General features: G+C 36.0%; 1 protein-coding gene across 8 annotated transcripts in view; it reads right to left on the bottom strand.

Moving 5' to 3' along the window:
- The window catches only part of SYCP1 (synaptonemal complex protein 1), a 113,613-nt gene extending 98,144 nt beyond the window's left edge, over positions 1-15,469 (bottom strand). For 4 of the 8 annotated variants that reach the window (XM_035252539.3, XM_035252540.3, XM_078332837.1 and 1 more), the window contains exons 1-8: positions 14,336-14,709; positions 14,089-14,222; positions 12,726-12,810; positions 12,165-12,208; positions 11,944-11,997; positions 10,704-10,868; positions 9,935-10,002; positions 8,940-9,013 (exon numbers count right to left, since the gene is read on the bottom strand). In XM_035252539.3, the coding sequence (XP_035108430.3) occupies positions 8,940-9,013; positions 9,935-10,002; positions 10,704-10,868; positions 11,944-11,997; positions 12,165-12,208; positions 12,726-12,810; positions 14,089-14,222; positions 14,336-14,480 (769 nt within the window). In that variant the 5' untranslated portion in view covers positions 14,481-14,709. Of the gene's footprint in view, positions 1-8,939; positions 9,014-9,934; positions 10,003-10,703; positions 10,869-11,943; positions 11,998-12,164; positions 12,209-12,725; positions 12,811-14,088; positions 14,223-14,335; positions 14,784-15,342 lie in introns of those variants that run through there. The other 4 variants (XM_035252542.3, XM_035252541.3, XM_009001949.5 and 1 more) reach the window with 4 other exon arrangements.
- Positions 15,470-18,365: the final 2,896 nt, after the last annotated feature.

Raw genomic sequence — 18,365 nt, 5'->3', positions numbered from 1 at the left:
ATGAAACACACCTTAACAAATTTAAAAGATTAGAAATCATATGTATCTGCTTTCAGATCACAATGGAATTAAACCAGAAATAAATAACAGAAAGATAGCTGGAAAATCACAAAACACCTGAAGATTAAACAACACACTTCTAAATACCACCTGAGTCAAAGAAGAAATCTCAAAAATAATTCAAAATTATTTTGAACTAAATGAAAATGAAAACACATCTTTCTTTTTCTTTATTAAATATTCATTTGTTCACTTATTTGTCAGTAGTGATGAGGTCTCACTATGTTGCCCAGGCTGCTCTTAAGCTCCTGGGCCCAAGTGATCCTCTTGTCTCAGACTCCCAAAGTGCTGGGATTACAGGGGAAAACACATCTTATCAAAATTCACGGGATACAGGAAAAACTGAGAGGAAAATTTATAGCACTGAATGCATAAATTGGAAAAGAATATCTGAAATCAATCTCCTAAGTTTCCACCATAGGCAACTAGAAAGAGAAGAGCAAATTAAATCCAAAGTAAGCAGAAGAAAAGAAGTAATACAAATTAGAGTAAAAACCATCAAAGTGAAAACAGAAAACCAATATTTTAAAACATCAATGAAACCAAAATCTGGTTATTTAAAAAGATCAATAAAATCAATAAATTCTAGCCAGGCAAAGAAAAAGAGATAGAGAGGATTCAAATTACTGATACATAAATGAAAGAGGAGACATCACTACAAATCCCATGGATGTTAAAATGAAGAAATATTATGAACAATCCTATGCCCACAAATTTGCTAACCTAAAGGGAATGGATCAACTGTCAAAAGACACAACTGCCAAAACTCACAGAATTAAAAATAGGCAATCTCAATAAGCCTGTATCTACTAAAGAAATTAGGACAATAATTAATAACCCTCCAAAACAGAAAGCAACAGGCCTGCCAGCTTCACTGGTGAATTCCAAAGACATTTAAGTAAGACATTATACCACTTGTCTACTATCTCTTTCAGAAGACAGAAGCAGAGGGAATATTTTTGAACTCATTGCATGATGCCAGCAGTACCCTAATACCAAAACCAGACAAAGACATTATAAAAAAACTACAGACAAATATCGCTCATGAACATAGATGCAAAAATACTCAACAAAATATTAGCAAATCAAATCCAACAATGTATAAAAGGACCCTGGCACAATGGCACACACCTGTAAACCAAACTCCAGCTACTCAGGAGACTGAAGTGGGAGGACTGCTTGAGGCCAAGAGTTTGAGACTAGCCTGGACAACATAGCAAGATCCCATCTCTAAAAAGAAATTTTAAAAACTCTGGGTGCAGTGGCACACACCTATAGTCTCAGCCACTAAGGTGGGTGAGGCAGGAGGATCACTTGAGCCCAGGAGTTCAAGGCTAGTGAGCTATGATCATGCCTGTGAATAGCCACTGCACTTCTAGCCTGGATGACAGAGTGAGATCCAGTCTCAAAAAAAAAAAAGTGTAACAAGAATTACACAACACAACTAAATGGGATACAGTCAAGGTATTCAAGCCTTGTTCAACATTTTAAATCAACTATTGTAATCCATCACATAACAGGCTAAAAAAAATTACACGATCATATCAATAGATATAGAAAAATCATTTGACAAAATCCAACACTCATTCATGATAAGAACTCTCAGTAAACTAGGAATAAAGAAAACTTGCTCAACCTGGTAAAGAATATCTACAGAAACCTATAGATAATATCATACTTATGGTGAGAAACTAGAAGCTTTCCCACTAAGATCAGAAACAAGGCAAGGATGTTCCTTCTCACCATTCTTTTTCAACATTGTACTTAAAGTTTTAATCAATAACAACAAAACAAGAAAAGGAAACAGGGATACACATTGAGAAGAAAGAAATAAAACTATTTTTGTTCACAGATAACATAACCGTCTATATAGAGAATCTGAAAAAAATCAACAAAAAAAATCCTGGAACTAATAAGCAATGACAGCAAGGTTGCACGATGTTGGGAGAAGCAGCAAAGGAGAAAGGACTTACAGAGTGCCTTCATACATTGGTTATGAGTAACATATAAACTGGGAACAACAAAGCACAGCAAACTGCAGGAGGTGGGGAGGCAAATTTGTCCATGCCTCATGTTCCAGTGCAGGGTGACCTAGGCTCTGTTACCATAAACATTGTACTCGAGGACATAAAACCCCTTCATAGCACTATGACATAGCCAGACTTGTAGGCTCCTTGTGAGGCCTGAGTTTCACCAGCGGCACACAGATAATAGGCTAAAGATAACCACATGTTCTTGTTTTGTGAAACTCCTGAAACCACCACTGTTATCAGTCTTTACAATGATACAATAGTTCCAGCTCACTGATTCACTTCCAGCTCAGTGATTCACTCCACCATCATGTCACCCTCTCCCCACCATCACTTCACCTCTACCCTATAGATCAAAGTAATTGTAAACAATAAACAGTGTGAGAGATCAGAGCTCAGGGCCTTCACTGTCTCCTCTAGCAATGAGTGATGACCCCCTGGTCGCACTTTCTCTCTTAAATCTTTTTCTCATTCCTTTGTCGCCACTGAACTCAGGGTACCCACAGGTGATGTGGAGGCTGGTTCCCTACAGCACAATACAAGGTTAATATACAGAAGTCAATCATTTTTATGCACCAGCAACAAATAAGCAGAATTTGAAATTGAGAACACAATACCATTTACATTAGTATACAAAACACTGAAATGCCTAGGTACAAATCTAACTAAATATGTGCAAGATCTATATGAGGAAAACTATAAAATTTTGATGAAAACAATCAAAGAATAATTAAATCAATAGAGAAATATTCCATGATCTTGAGCAGGAAGATTCAATATTGTCAAGATGTCAATCTTTCCCAACTTGATCTACAGATTCAATGCAATCTCAATAAAAATTTCAGCAAGTTACATTGTGGATATCTACAAACTGATTCTAAAGTTTATATGGTGAGGCAAAAGATTCAGAATAGCCAATACAGTATTAAAGGAGAAGAACAAAGTTCAAGACTTGCTATAAAGCTACAGTAATCAAAATAGTGAGGGATTAGTGGGAAAAAGAAAGACAAAGAGACCAATGAAACAAAAGAGAGAGCCCATAAATAGACCCAAATAAATATAGTCAACTGATCTTTGATAAAGGAGTAACAGCTATATAAAAGAGAAAGATGGTCTTTTCAACAAATGATGCTGAAACAAGTGGACATCTACATGCCAAAAAGAAAAAAAAATAATCTGGACACAGATCTTCACAAAAATTAACTCAAATGTATCACAGATCAAAATGTAAAATACAAACCAAAAAACTCTGAGATAAATAAGAAAAAACCTGGATGCTCTTGGGTATCATGATGACTTTTTTTTTAGATACAATACCAAAGATACAATCCATGGAAGAAATAATTCATAAGCAGGACTTCATTGAAATTAAAACTCTGCTCTATAAAAGTAAATATCAAGAGAATGAGAACACAAGCCATAGACTGGGAGGAAATGTCTGCAAAAGAAACATCTGATAAAGGATTGTTATCTATAATATACAAAGATACAAAATTTTAAATCATTTTTCTTATTGTTAATTAAAACAGAACAATAAGATAACAAGCAACCTGATTAAACAGTGGACCAAAGACCTTAACAGACACCTTGCCAAAGGAGACATACAGATGGCAAATAATCATATGAAAAGATTCTTATCATATGTCATCAGAGAAATGCAATTTAGAACAACGAGATACCAATACACACCTATTCAAATGGCCAAAATCCAGAACTTTGACAACACCAAATGCTGGTGAGAGTATAGAACAACAGAAACTCTCATTCACTGCTGATAGACATAAAAAATTGTATATCCACTTTGGAAGACAGTTTGGAAGTTTCTTACAAAACTAAACATACTTTCACCATATGATCCAGGAACTGTGTTCCTTGGTATTTACCCAAAGGAGTTTAAAATATCCACACAAAAGCCTGCATATGGATGTTTATAGGAGGTTTATTCATAACTGCCAAAGCTTGAAAGCAACCAAGATGTCCTTTAGTAGGTAAATGAATAAACTGTGGTATGTCTAAACAGTGAATAGAATATTATTCAGTGCTTTAAAAATGAGCTCTAAAGTGATGAAAAGACATGGAGGAAACTTGAATGAATATTACTAAGTGAATGAAACCAATGTGAAAAGCCTACATACTATAGGATTCCAACTATATAACATTCTAGAAAAGGCAAAATTATGGAGACACTTAAAAGATCAGTGGTTAGTGGGGCAGGTTGTGGAGGATCAACAGCAAGAACACAAAACTTTAGGGCAATGAAACTATTCTGTATTATACTATAATGGCAGACATATTAGTCCAAACCCATAGAATATACAACACCAAGAATGAATACTAATGTAAACTATGAACTTTGAACAATTATGACGTGCCAATGTAGGTTCATCAATTATAACAAATGTGCCACTCTGGTGATGTATGTTGATAATAAGAAGGCTATACATGAATGGGCAAAAGCTTTGAAAACTGGACTCTACATAAACCACTACCCAAGCCCCAGAACTAACCTTCAGTAGAACATACATAAAATAGACCCAGGGCAACACAGCAAAGGCATTGAAAATTGAACTGATACTGGAACTCCCACACTGAAACGGCAAGACAAAACCTATTTTGAACCTAAGTGAGCTAACTGGCTGACAGGAAATAAATAAATTTTCTCTAGGGAATCTTAAGAGGACTCAGAATCTCATAACATAATATTCAAAATGTCTGGGATACAATCCAGAATTAACACTCAAGGAACTAGGAAAATGTAACCATTCTAAGTCTCAAATTATCTAAGACAGCTGATGAGATAACCAATAAAACTAGGATTTATATGGGAAAAAAAAAGACCACAAAAATGGACCCCAAGGTATTCTAGATACTGGCATTACTGGATACAACTATGTTTATTACATTCATAGAGATAAAAAGTTGAGCTTTAAAAAGTCAGCAAAGAGCTTAAAACTCCGGAAAGTGATATTACGTATTTTTAAAGAACCAGCTAATACTGAACTAGAAAATATAATAACAGAAATTAAGACACCAACTGATATATTTTAAAACAGACAAGAATTAACTAAATAGAAAATCAGTAAACTGGAAAGAGAGGTTAGAAGAAATTACGTGGTCCAGGGCAGTGGCTAATACCTATAATCCCAAAATTTCGGAAGGCCAAGGTAGGCAGATCACTTGAGCCCAGGAGTTTGAGACTATCCTGGGCAACATGGCAAAACCCAGTCTCTACAAAAAATGCAAAAATTAGCCTGGCATGGTTGTGTGCACCTGTAGTCCCAGCTACTTGGGAAACTGAGGTAAGAAGATTGCTTGAGCTTGGGAAGCAGGGGTTATAATGAGCCAAGATGGAACCACTACACTCCAGCCTGGGCAACAATGTGGGACCCGAAAGAAAGGAAGAAAGAAAAAACAAGTATTCTGAGTGGAGTACAGTGAGAAAAAATGAAAAATACAGAGTCAGAAATACAAAACAGTGGCCTCATTGTTGTGACCTGAAAAGATTGAACAGGCTCTCATCTCAGGGACTTTGCACTTAACTTCTTCCTCTGCCTGAAATATTATTTACCAAAATAGATGGCTCATTCCCTTAACTTTATTCAGGCCTCTACCCAATGTCACTTAATCAGAAAAAACTTCCCAATTACGCTGTACCAAAATATTCTCTCCTTAAGCAGGTATCATCCAACATATATTTATATATTCATTAGTGAACTATATCTTCCCCCTCACTAGAATGTATACTCTCTTTAATTTCTAGGATACATGTGCAGAACATGGAGGCTTGTTACACACGTATACATGTGGTAGTTTGATGCACCTATCAACCCATTGTATAGGTTTTAAGCCCCACATGCATTAGGTATTTGTCTTAATGCTCTCCCTCCGTTTGCCCCCCATATCCTGACAGGCCCCAGTGTGTGATATTCCCCTCCCTGTGTCCATGTGCTCTCATTGTTCAGCTTCCCTTTATTAGTGGAGAACATGTAATGTTTGGTTTTCTGGTTCTGCATTAGTTTGCTAAGAATGATGGCTTCCAGCTTCATCCATGTCTCTGCAAAGGACATGAACTCATTCTTTTACAGAAAAAAATATAAACGACCCCATCAAAAAGGAGGCAAAGGATATGAATAGACACTTCTCAAAAGACGACATTTATTTGGCCAACAAACATATGAAGAAAGCTTATCATTAATAGTCACTAGAGAAATGTAAATCAAAACCGCAAGATACCATCTCACGCCAGTTAGAAGGGCGATTATTAAAAAGTCAGGAAACAACAGATGCTGGAGAGGCTGTGGAGAAATAGGAACATTTTTACCCTGTTGGTGGCAGTGTAATTTAGTTCAACCATTGTGGAAGACCGTGTAGCGATTCCTCAAGGATCCAGAACCAGAAATACCATTTGACCCAGCAATCCCATTACTGGGTACACACCCAAAGGATTATAAATCATTCTACTACAAAGACACATGCACACATATGTTTATTGCAGCACTATTTAAAATAGCAAAGACTTGGAACCAAACCAAACGTCCATTAATGACAGACTGGATAAAGAAAGGACGGCACATTACACCATGTAATGTATACTTTTGTAAGAGTAGAGACTTTGTTCACTGCTGTTTTTCATCAGCATCCAGAAGATTTCATAACATAGCAGGTACTAAAAAAAATTGAATGAATGAATAAAAAAGGTAAAAACACAGGAACAAAAAGACTGGTCAACAACTTAAGGCAAGAATCTGGATACAGTTTACACTAACAATAAGGCAAGTATCAAAACTTTTTTCTCTTTCTTTTTCTTTTTTCTTTTCACTCAGCACAAATACATGAATAAGTATCAAGACTTTAAAAAAAAAATCTTTTAGCTGGGCACAGTGGCTGACATCTGTAATCCCAGCACTTTGGGAGGCCCAGGAGGGCAGATCACGAGGTCAAGGGATCAAGACCATGCTGGCCAACATGGTGAAACCCCATCTCTACCAAAAATACCAAAAAAAAAAAAAAAATTAGCTATGCATGGTGGTGCATACCTATAGTCCCAGCTACTCAGGAGACTGAGGCAAGAGAATAGCTTGAACCCAAGAGGCAGAGGTTACAATGACCAAGATCAGTCCACTGCACTTAGCCTGGTGACAAAACAAGACTCCAACTCAAAAAAAAAAACAAAAGAAAAAAGAAAAAAAACTACATGTCACATCAAGGCATACCTCAACTTTAGTTTATTAAAGAGATCACTTTGAAAAATGTAACTTCCTCACCATCTGATCTCTAACTTAACTAAAATCTAAATGTAAGAAAGAAAGAACTATCAGACTTGTCTCTCTAACCCAAGTTATTTTCTACAAGACAGCCAATGTACTATCCCTCTACCCTATCACTGTACTTTTCACCACTTTTTATATCTAGGCAGAAAAATTAATCTTGAATGTTGAATACATTGGATATAGCAGAGGAGTTGGTTGTGGTATGGTACATTCTGAAAGATTATATAGTTTTAAAAATCAAGGTCCTACAGGCAGGGATAAGAAAAAAAAAAAACCTGGCCGAGCACGGTGGCTCACACCTGTAATCCCAAAACTTTGGAAGACCAAGGCAAGCGGATCACCTGAGGTCAGGAGTTCAAAACCAGCCTGGCTAACATGGTGAAATCCCATTTCTACTAAAAATATTTTTTAAATTAGCTGAGCATGGTGGTGTGCACCTGTAATCCCAGCTACTCAGGAGGCTGAAGCAGGAAAACTACTTGAACCCTGGAGGTGGAGGTTGCAAGTGAGCTGAGATTGCACCATTGCACTCTAGCTTGGGCAACAAAAGCAAAACTCCATCTCAAAACAACAACAAAAAAAGAATAAAAAACCTAACAGTGGATGTTAGAAATAACGACAATAATAATAATAAAATGGCCAACATTTATTGAGTACTTTGCACTGTTCTAAGCATATTTATTAACATTTATTTCTCAGGACAATACTAAGAGGCTTTAATTAATAAACAGAGTGACAATCAGAGAGACTACATAATTTATTCAAATTATTCAAGCTCCCCAGGTAGGCAGAAACTGAAAGTCTAAATTTGAGCACAGCCTGTCTAATCCTTAAGCCCAAACTGTTAAGTAGTAAGCTGCATAATATAAATTAAAATTTTTAGCTAAGAAAAATAGAGAATATCCTGAAAAAGCAGGTAGACAGTATTTCCCAATGAATTCTTGGCAGAAACAAAGTAGAGTCAGTGTCAAATTAATGGCAAAAATGAAGACTATTATTTTTTATCATCAGACAGTTTTATTTTTTATCAAAATGGGAAATAATCCTACTTCACAATTAAAAAATGAAAATGGGTAAAAATTTTAAAACTGTTCTTTTACATACATAACAAAACCATATTAGAATATTTTAAAAGAATGTTTGTTTAGAAAAAAATTGAGAATTCTATTTAGATTGAAAATAAACACTGCACCACTGTTCATAAGTACAATGGCTTTAGCAAAGCCTCTACTGGTATTTTCTGTTATGAGTATGGCTATGTATCTTATTCTTGATTCAATTTCCTAGTTGTTCCAGATAGAAGTTAGTCTCAAAATCATCCCTTACCTGAAACCAGGATTAACTATAAATATCAAGAATATACATTTTGAATCATATTACCTTCCAAAAAGTTTTGAGCTTTCAAAACTCAAAGAACTGTGACTCTCCTTACTACTTACATAATAATAGTCTGAGACACACATAATTGGTTCAAATCAAAACTGGTTCCAAAAAGTAAAAAGACAATTTCTTCCCCTCTTCACCTCTCCCAGTAAAATAATAAATTGTTAAAATCACATAAAACAAGAAAGATACTTACATTTCTTTGACTTTTCTGCAGATCTAGCGCAGGTTTCTTTGAGTAGATTACATAAATGCCTTGTAGCATTGTTCCTGAAACAAAGGAAAGAGTTTGTCTATGTGTAATCTGATCTCAAAGCAAAATCACATATGTAAGTTATGAAATATATTGTCATAATATTTAAGAAATTTTAAAAATAATATATTTGGTATATATCGCATATTATTATAAAAGACTATATGAAGAAAAGGTGGGTTGATTATACCACTAGCAAAGATAATTTAGTAACTACCTCCCTTTAAAAGTAAAATTCTAGTAACTGGCCACTAAAATAAATAAACAAATAAAAGTGACAGTTCCTTAACAAGTTTCTACCCAAGTTGCTATCAATAAACTTTCAGAAGACAGGTCCAGATTTGCCTAAGGAAAATAATGAAAATAGGTTGGGCCATTCATTAACAAATTAATATCATATATGTCTAACCTTCAAAACACAAAATAAGGTAACTTTCTGATTAGGCATTCATTATGTGAATAATAAGACCTGTGGCTATCTTCACATTACTAACACATATGGCAGTTAGATTTAATTTTCTAATATCATTTTTCTGTAGAAATAAACTGTTACATTTCAAACAAAAAAGTAAGAATTAACTTGGAACTAAGTTGAGCCCCATTTTATAAGTACTGTACTCAAGGCAGTAGTGAAACAGACAATATACATAGGAATAGTTGTAGGTACAGAATTATCAGGCATCTTTTTTGACACCAAGGAATGTTTCTTCCTGATGCCTGACATTTCAATAAGTGAAGTTATTAGTCAGTGACCACAGTTTGCCCGCACAAGAATCTATGTCTTCCTTTTTCCATAGCACTCAGGTATAATTCTAGTTATAAATTCATATTACATAACATATAGAAAGTGCTCAATAAGTTATCAAAAATTATTTTAGTAGTAAATTTGGAATTTAAAAAAATTGTGGAAAGAACAAATTCATTAAATCACTACTTACTCTTTTATTAAATCTTTATTTTCTTGAATTCCTTCTTCTAGTTTCAAACTTACTTTTTCATTTCCAAACTAATTTATAAAACAGAAGAATAGTTCACCACATTTTGCTTATTAGCAAAAATAAACATGAATATAATCATTAAGCAGCATTTCTTTACGAGTGCACAACACAGTCTAAAAGAATTATCTTTCCACATAAAAAGGAAACATTTTTGTAATACCTTATGATTTCCCTTAAGAATATGGCCATCAATCTGAAATAATATTGGCTAAATCATCTCCAAAAAACATTCAACAATATTTTAATGCAATATTATGTAAATATTTTGAAGTAATGTTTTTTATTTGTCCTAACCCAATGTTGAATTTTCTCAACATTTTTTTTTACTTTATGCTACACATAAAGTTACACAGTTTCAAATTTAAAGTGTGATCTACTACTATTGTATTCTAATATAAGAGAAGATATTTATATCAAACAAAACATCAATAGGAATAAAAATTAAAACTTTTTATGTTAGAATCATTAAATCAATCTTAATCTAGAGTGATTTATTTTTTCCCTAATCATTTGCATTAAGCATTATACAACTTATCCTCTATGCTCATTCTTAAAGTTGAAATGTATTGAGTATTGATGTAACTTTTAAAAAGCATTATCCTTAAAATATTCATCACAAAAACAAGATCAACCCAAGTTATCCCGAATAATACTCTACTTTCAACAGTATTATAAGATTTACTATTTACAATTCAAAATTTTGTCATACCTGCAGTTCCTGAATGGCTTTTCGCTGTGCTTCAATTATCTTTCTGCTTTCTTGCAACTTATTTTCTTTCTGCCTCAGTTCAGCTTCTGTACTTATTTTCCACTTTTTTATCTTTTCAGCCTCCTTATACAGTTTTGAATACACTCTGCTCAATGATTCTGATTTCTATTAAAATAGGTTTTCAAAAATTAATTGTTCAAAATTCTAATATAACCAAACTACAGCTGCCTACTGAAAATATTTATATACTAAGAGTTGAGACCAAATCTCTCCTCAATTTAAGCACTAACAGCATACTGAAAGCCACATTAACTCTTTTAAAACTACTAAGGCAATATTAACTACTTCACTAAAGTTATTGGTCACTTGACTAAATTACACCTTGCTGAATAAAATGAAATGGCTCCATAAAATTATTTTAGTTAGTGAGAGAATCTGGCTAGTTAAAAGCTAAAATAAATCACTCTATAAGAAATCTACAAATCTTAATAATGGTCTTGAAATGCTTTGATTACACAAACAGTTTGAAGATTCACTAAAGGATCTGAAGTTTAAAATATAATGAAAAGAAAAATAAAAGTGAACACAAAATAAAATTTTCATCAAGTCTGATGTTTTATGCAGAATTCTTACCTTTTTAAAAATCCACATTATATTGTAAATATTAGTTTTTTAAATCACATCAATTTCTGCTGGCCTATAACTTTTTCTTATAAAAATAAGTACTATATTTTCAAATTCTGTGATACTATAATCACAGCAACAAATATACAATACCTTACCAGGTTATGGAATTTCTCTTCCTTTACGCCATAAATAAGAAATATTTTTATAACAAAAACCTATGCCATAAATAAGAAATATTTTTATAACAAAAACCAAAAGTATAACTAAAATCAAAAGTACATATGTCCTACAAATTCCTTACACAATAAACTAGCCAACCAGTCAATTCCATCTATTAATTAAAGGCTGATCTTGTAAACTATTGTCTCAATTCTCAGCCTTTTCATGTATAGTACCCATTCCCTCCTTGAGTTCACAGTTTAAAATTAAATTGCCTCTACATAAATGGAACTTTCACAACCCAAAAAATACAGAAGTGGAAAAAAAGGTTTTAAAGGATATATCTTAATGCATTAATCAAATAATAATCCTTTTGAAGCTTCAAAATATACATGTAGGTAATAAGTTATATTCAAATTATAAGAAATTTAATATGAATGGGAAATCCTCTGACCTCCAAATCAGAGTCTTTTAGTCCTTCCTGATAGTGACAGTCAGAATTACCAACCTAAAAAAAAAAAAGATGCTATAAGAAAATACTACTGATAAAAGCTTCCAAATAATAACAATTAAACACAGAAGACTGGTAATGCAACAACTGAATACTTTTTCTTCTTCAAATAAGCAGTTCATGACCTAAACAGATTATATCTGTATGTACTATGCTTAACTAACCTGCTCAAGCATGGGCAAGAAATTAACTTTTTGTAAAGCAGGATCTGCAAGATAAAAGACAACAGGTATTAAATATGCCAACATCTGTTTTCTTTCCTTTTTTTGTTGTGGGAGAGAGAGAGGGTCTGGCTCTGTTGCCTACACTGGAGGGCAGTGGCGCCGCCATGGTTCACTGCAGCCTCAAAGCCTACATTTCTAGGGCTCAAGTGATCCTCCCACCTCAGTCTCCTTAGTAGCTGGGACTGTGGGCATATGTCACCACGTCCAGCTAGTTTTTTTTTGGGGGGGGTTGCTTGTTTTTTTGTACAGACAGGGTCTCCTTACATTGCCCAGGCTGGTCTCAAGCTCCTGGCCTCAAGTGATCCCCCTGCCTCAGCCTCCCTCCAAAAGTGCTGGAATTAAAGGTGTTAGCCACCGCATCCAGTTTTATTTTTTATATTAAGTATTATATCTAGCTTTCATGTCAGGGATACTAATATATACTGGTATTTTCAATAACTAGCGATGTATATAACAAAATATTTCTATATAAGCTGATACACTGCTTTTCCAGGTTCCTACCTGAATCAATGTTTTCCCCATTTTTGGAGAGATTAGTCATTGCAAATGGAAACTCAAAATCATCTTCAGTACATTTGTTGAAACTCTAGAAACACAAAGAAGTTTTTAAATATGCTGTTTCATACCACTCTGATACTAACAGTGTAATATATACATATGTAATATACATCTGCTTAAAGAGGTTACTATAATTACAAACACTTTAATGTACATAAAATGTTTAAAATGTCAAATGCCTTCTCTATATAAACAAAGAAAAATTCTAATTAGGTATTTCCACTTGTAAGATGAAGCTGAACTATAAATTACTCAATATATGGCTTTGTATTCAAGAATAGTAAATCTAATTAGCATGAATAACAGATTTCTTCAATTTATGATTTCCTTGATAAAATTAAAGACTGTCTTCATTGAATAGCATTTAAATATATATATATATATTTAAGATGGAGTTTCACGCTTGTTACCCAGGCTGGAGTGCAATGGTGCGATCTCGGCTCACCGCAACCTCCGCCTCCTGGGTTCAGGCAATTCTCCTGCCTCAGCCTCCCGAGTAGCTGGGACTACAGGTGCGCACCACCATGCCCAGGTAATTTTTGTATTTTTAGTAGAGACAGTGTTTCACCTTGTTGTCCAGGATGGTCTCAATCTCTTGACCTCCTGCCTCCTTGATCCACCTGTCTCGGCCTCCCAAAGTACTGGGATTATAGGCGTGAGCCACCACGCCCGGCCTAATAATATATTCTTGCCTATAGCAGTCATAATAAATTTTTTACAGCATATAAAAGTAAACTGTTCATTGCATTACTGCATCTCCAATATAAAGACCCACATGACAATTTTTTAAAATAATTTTTTAAAAGCTCTGTTTTGCCTGAGAAACTTGGTGTAATTCCTCCTATCCAATGATAACTCTACTACATAAATGAATTTCCCTTTGTCCTATCCACCAGGAAGCTCAAAGCCAAATCTGAAGCTCAGAACACGAATTATTACTCATATATAGGCATTTGTCCAAATAGTCCTCATTTTCCTTGACAATTTTCCTAATCTTCTCCTAACATATTCTACTATCCCATAGTGTCTGTCCTATAAGTTGCCTCGAATTAAATGCAGAAAGAAGATTAAAATAAGCAGGTTCCACAATGTATGCAGAGTTCTACGGCAGCAGCAGTTATTTACATGAACAATGCCTACTCAATAATGCTCACTGTTCATGTAAAGCAATGGGATGCAAAATTCTTGCATAAATGAGACCATCTATTGAAAAGAAACAACTGTAAAATAACACCAGGACAAAGTACACTTTTCTTCATCCCCTAAAGTTAAGACGAGTCCAATCAAGAGTCCCATGGAAATTTACCTTGAAGAAAGTGGAATCTCCTCCCAGGGTCTGAGGTTTCACCGCAGACACCTGGCTGCTGGTAAATCTCGGTGGTATGAACAATGTAAAGGGCTTTTGACTTTCCATTTTCTCCATTCCCGTTGTAAATTTCTCTGCCCCGGGAGACAGGAGGGGAAAGAAAGTTTTTCACCGTGTGCCATTAAATACATTATGTATTCTTTAAAGTGATGTTTTACAAACTAAATGACTAAAGAAAGGAACCCACGGGGCTCTCGCTGCAAGGTGGCTGACCGCCGGGCGGGCAAGGGGACGACCCTTCGTTTCCCTCCCCCTTTCCTCCCACCGCCCTCCGCCACGCTGGCAGCCTGGAAAGGAAGCCCGTCCCCTTCTCCAGCGCCATTAAACTCCATCCCATCGCCAGGAGGAACTGTCTTACGATCCCGGACCACTACGGAAAAGAAGACGGCGACAGGCAGCGGCGGGGAGGTGCAGTAGCACAATGTCGCCCCGCTCGGGGCTCTGCCCGGAGGAAAAGAACTCGGCGCACCTGCCCTCGCCTCTGAAGAACTAGTGGGAAACCGTGGGCTCCATACCCACGCGAACTGCTTCTTATGGTCTGTAAGGGCAGCGGAAAGAACCAAAAGCCCCCGCTTCAGAACCTCAGAACAGGCGGGAAAGAGCTCAGCCCGAGCCGCCCAGAACGCGTGTGCCCCCGGCGGTTGGCAGTTTAACGGCTAAATAACCGTCGCTGCGTGGGCGGGCGGGGCTCCCAGCACCCGGATCTCGCGAGATTTCCCTTCTCGCTAGGAACAATTCTTTCTCGGATTCTGTATGTCCTTGGAGCGGAAGTTCTCTAGGGTTCTGCTATTGTCAAAGAATGCTGGGGAAACTGTCAGGCGCTAGGACAGACTGAAGCTCAGAGTGAAAAAGCCATTTCTGCCCGCCAAGAGGTCACCATCATTTAGGGTGATCTCTATGCCGGGGACGTAGGGAAAGTGGCTCCTAGGGTGGGGTGAGGAGTCAGAAGAAGCGCCACAGATGTGGTCCGCTCGTGTTACCCCTTCGCATAGTGAGTGAATGGAGAGTTGGTTAGGCCAGCCGGTGGCTCAGGCCTGTACTCCCAACACTTTGGGAGGCCAAGGCGAGAGGACTGCCTGAGCCCAGGAAGGAGTTCAAGACTAGTCTGGGCAGCATAGTGAGACCCTGCCTCCCCTAAAATAGCTGGGTGTGAGGGCGTGCCCCTGTGGTCCCCAGCTACTTGAAATACAATACCGAGGCGGGAAGATAGCTTGAGTCCTGGAGATTGAGGCTGCAGTGAGCTAATGATCCTGCCACTGGCTCCAGCCTGGGCAGCAGAGCCAGATTCTGTCTGAGAGAGACGGAGGAGAGAGAGAGAGACAGGGGTGGCGGGAGGAGAGAGAAGGGGGAGAGGGAGACCGGAAGGGAATGGGCGAAGAAGAGTATTGCTGGCTGAGGGAAAGCGAGCTGTGAGGATTAAGTGGGGAAAATGGCAAGAGATGACACTAGAGAGTTAAAGAGCAAGTATTAACTGGGCGCAGTGGCTCGTGCCTGTAATCCTGGGAATTTGGGACGCCAAGGCGGGCAGATCACTTGAAGTCAAGAGTTTGAGACCAGCCTGGCCAACATGGAGAAACTCCATCTCTAGTAAAAATACAAAGTTAGCCAGGCATGGTGGCACATGCCTGTAGTCCCAGCAACTCGGGAGGCTGAGGCAAGAGAATCTCTTGAACCCCCGGGGAGGCAGAGGTTATCAAGATGGTGCCACTGCATTCCAACCTGGGCCATAGAGTAAGACTCTCAAAAACAAAAATAAATCCAGTATTATAGAAAGGCCTTGGGAAAGTGTGCTTTTGTTTAAGACTTTGATGATGGAGATCTTGAAGAATTTTGAGCAGAAAGGATGACATGATCAAGTTCAGAAGAAAACTTGTAAAGAATGGTTTAGGCTTAAGAGACTAGGTAGAATAGGGAGAAAGTTTTAATAGCCTGGGTGAGACATGAGAACAGTGGAGCTGAAGAGGAGGTGTCAAATGTAAAAAAAAATTTAAGAAGTAAAATTAATAGAATTTGATAACTTTTAAATAGTAAGAAGTGAAAGAACGGAAGAAGTCTATGATGACTGCCTGGTTTCAGGCTTAAGTAACTAGCTATTATCATTATCCTAGTGCTAAGTTACCCAATTTTGAGCAATAGGATAATGAGCTCCATTTTGGATATAATACTGACTTTGTTTTCCAACTTTCTCTGGGCATCATAATATAACTGATGCTTTTTCTAAGGACTTTAGCAATATTTTTAATAACTCATTTTGTATAAAGTAATCAGAAACAATCATTCCTCATGAAATAGAATTTTTGAGCAGTAAAGAATGATCCAGTTTAACTCCTTCACTTTACTATTTAAGGAAACTGAGTCTAGATACCCTGAAAAAGATAAGATACTCCCTCAGAGAGATAATACCAAGAATATACACAAAGTACTACGTGGGGCAATAATTGATCTAATTAAAAATTTTCAATTGAGGGTATAAATCTAATATCCCAAGTTTTACAACAGTGAAAAATTCAACTATTGTCACTTTTTTCTTTATTGAAAACCAAAATGCTGCTCCTAATATTATATTAAATTTACCATCTTTTGTTAACTTATAATCAGTCTTTCAAAGCCATAGTGGCACCAAATAACTTCTCACTTCCATGTATTTCACATGAAATTTTAATTTAACATATTAACATCCTGTTCATATAAGAATTTAAATATTTGTAGAAAGATTTCTGGTTTTAAGAACTTTGTTTTTTTCTACACAAGATGTTGACAAAAATGTCAAAATATTCTGTGCCAGAATGAGAAGTAAATTATGCTTAATTTCCTAATATATGTTAAAATATTTTAATAATTTGTATTTTAATTTTTCATTATTCTTGCCATCACAAAATTTCTACTTTGTTTTTATAAAACATCTCTTTTTATAAGGTATTAAGCAATGGTAAGATTTGAACAAGTCTTTGCTCACCTTTAATAATTCATAAAATACTGTAATAGTAATAGGTTTAAAATGTTACTTCCTTATTCCATCAGTCTGGTTTAGTTAACGAGGGTCACAAACTCTATTCTTTTTGTTGTTGCTGTTGTTGAGATGGAGTTTCACTCTTGTTGCCCAGGTGGGTGTACAGTGGCTCTCTGCAACCTCCATCTCCCAGATTCAAGCAATTTTCTTGCCTCAGCCTCTCCAGTAGCTGGGATTACAGGCACACACCACCATGCCCAGCTACTTTTTGTATTTTGTTTTGTATTTTTAGTAGAGATGGGGTTTCGCCGTGTTGGTCAGGCTGGTCTTGAACTGACCTGAGGTGATCCACCCGCCTTAGCCTCCCAAAGTGTTTGGTACAGGCATGAGCCACTGCACCTGGCCAAACTCTCTTTATTCTGATTACAACCATTTCTACTAGCTAGCCTTTCTTACATCCATAAATTTTTCATATTTTCATTCAGTGTTTTTTAATGAATGATAAAAGTAAAGTTTCTTCAGGTAATAATTTTCTGGTTCCTTTTGAAGGAACCATGGGGAAACAACTTTTGCTTCTTTTGAGTTCAATCATAAAAAGAATCCTAGATATCCCTCAGTGATCATTTTCAAATCTGGTGGTGGATGATAGAAGTTTGTTGTCTACTCCTTCCTCTTTCACTTTAATGTTAGAGTAAAAATTATTCTTCTGCTTAAAGTTCTTTTGAAGTCTCTTTGATTTACATTGGATTTCTGTGAGCAAATCTGTGTTATTACAAAATTCATATAAAATGTTTTTGGTATGACAGATAACATTATAGGATTAAAATTACCTTATATTGTATACGTATATATACATATATCATCCTAGACTTGTGTTTTTACAAAAAATCCTCCTCCTTTTGGGCAAGTGTATGCACAGCAATTACATTTACTACATTACTTTCTCCTTTTCATTCCACAATTACCTCGTCTACTTAAACATATATAGTCATTCTAGACATAAATTATAAATTAATTTTGCTTCTCCGAATGATAAATGTAGACTTTTTAATATTAGAACAATTTTCACATTAATCACATTTTGGAAACAACATAAAACATTAATTTATAAAGCAGTCGAGCCACCTTAGCTACAGACTTTTATCTTTGACGTTTACATCATAAGGTCAAGAGAATACCTTGTGAATTCCAAAATCAGCTAAGTCAGTTTTTTTCTTATAATCAAGACAAGGCAGTGGATACCCTTTTTATAATGTGAACAATTTTT

This window comes from Callithrix jacchus, chromosome 7 (genome assembly GCF_049354715.1).
Source record: "Callithrix jacchus isolate 240 chromosome 7, calJac240_pri, whole genome shotgun sequence".
Lineage (NCBI taxonomy): Eukaryota > Metazoa > Chordata > Mammalia > Primates > Cebidae > Callithrix > Callithrix jacchus.
The sequence above is the reverse complement of the archived record's forward strand: the minus strand, read 5'-3'. Positions and strand labels throughout refer to the sequence as shown.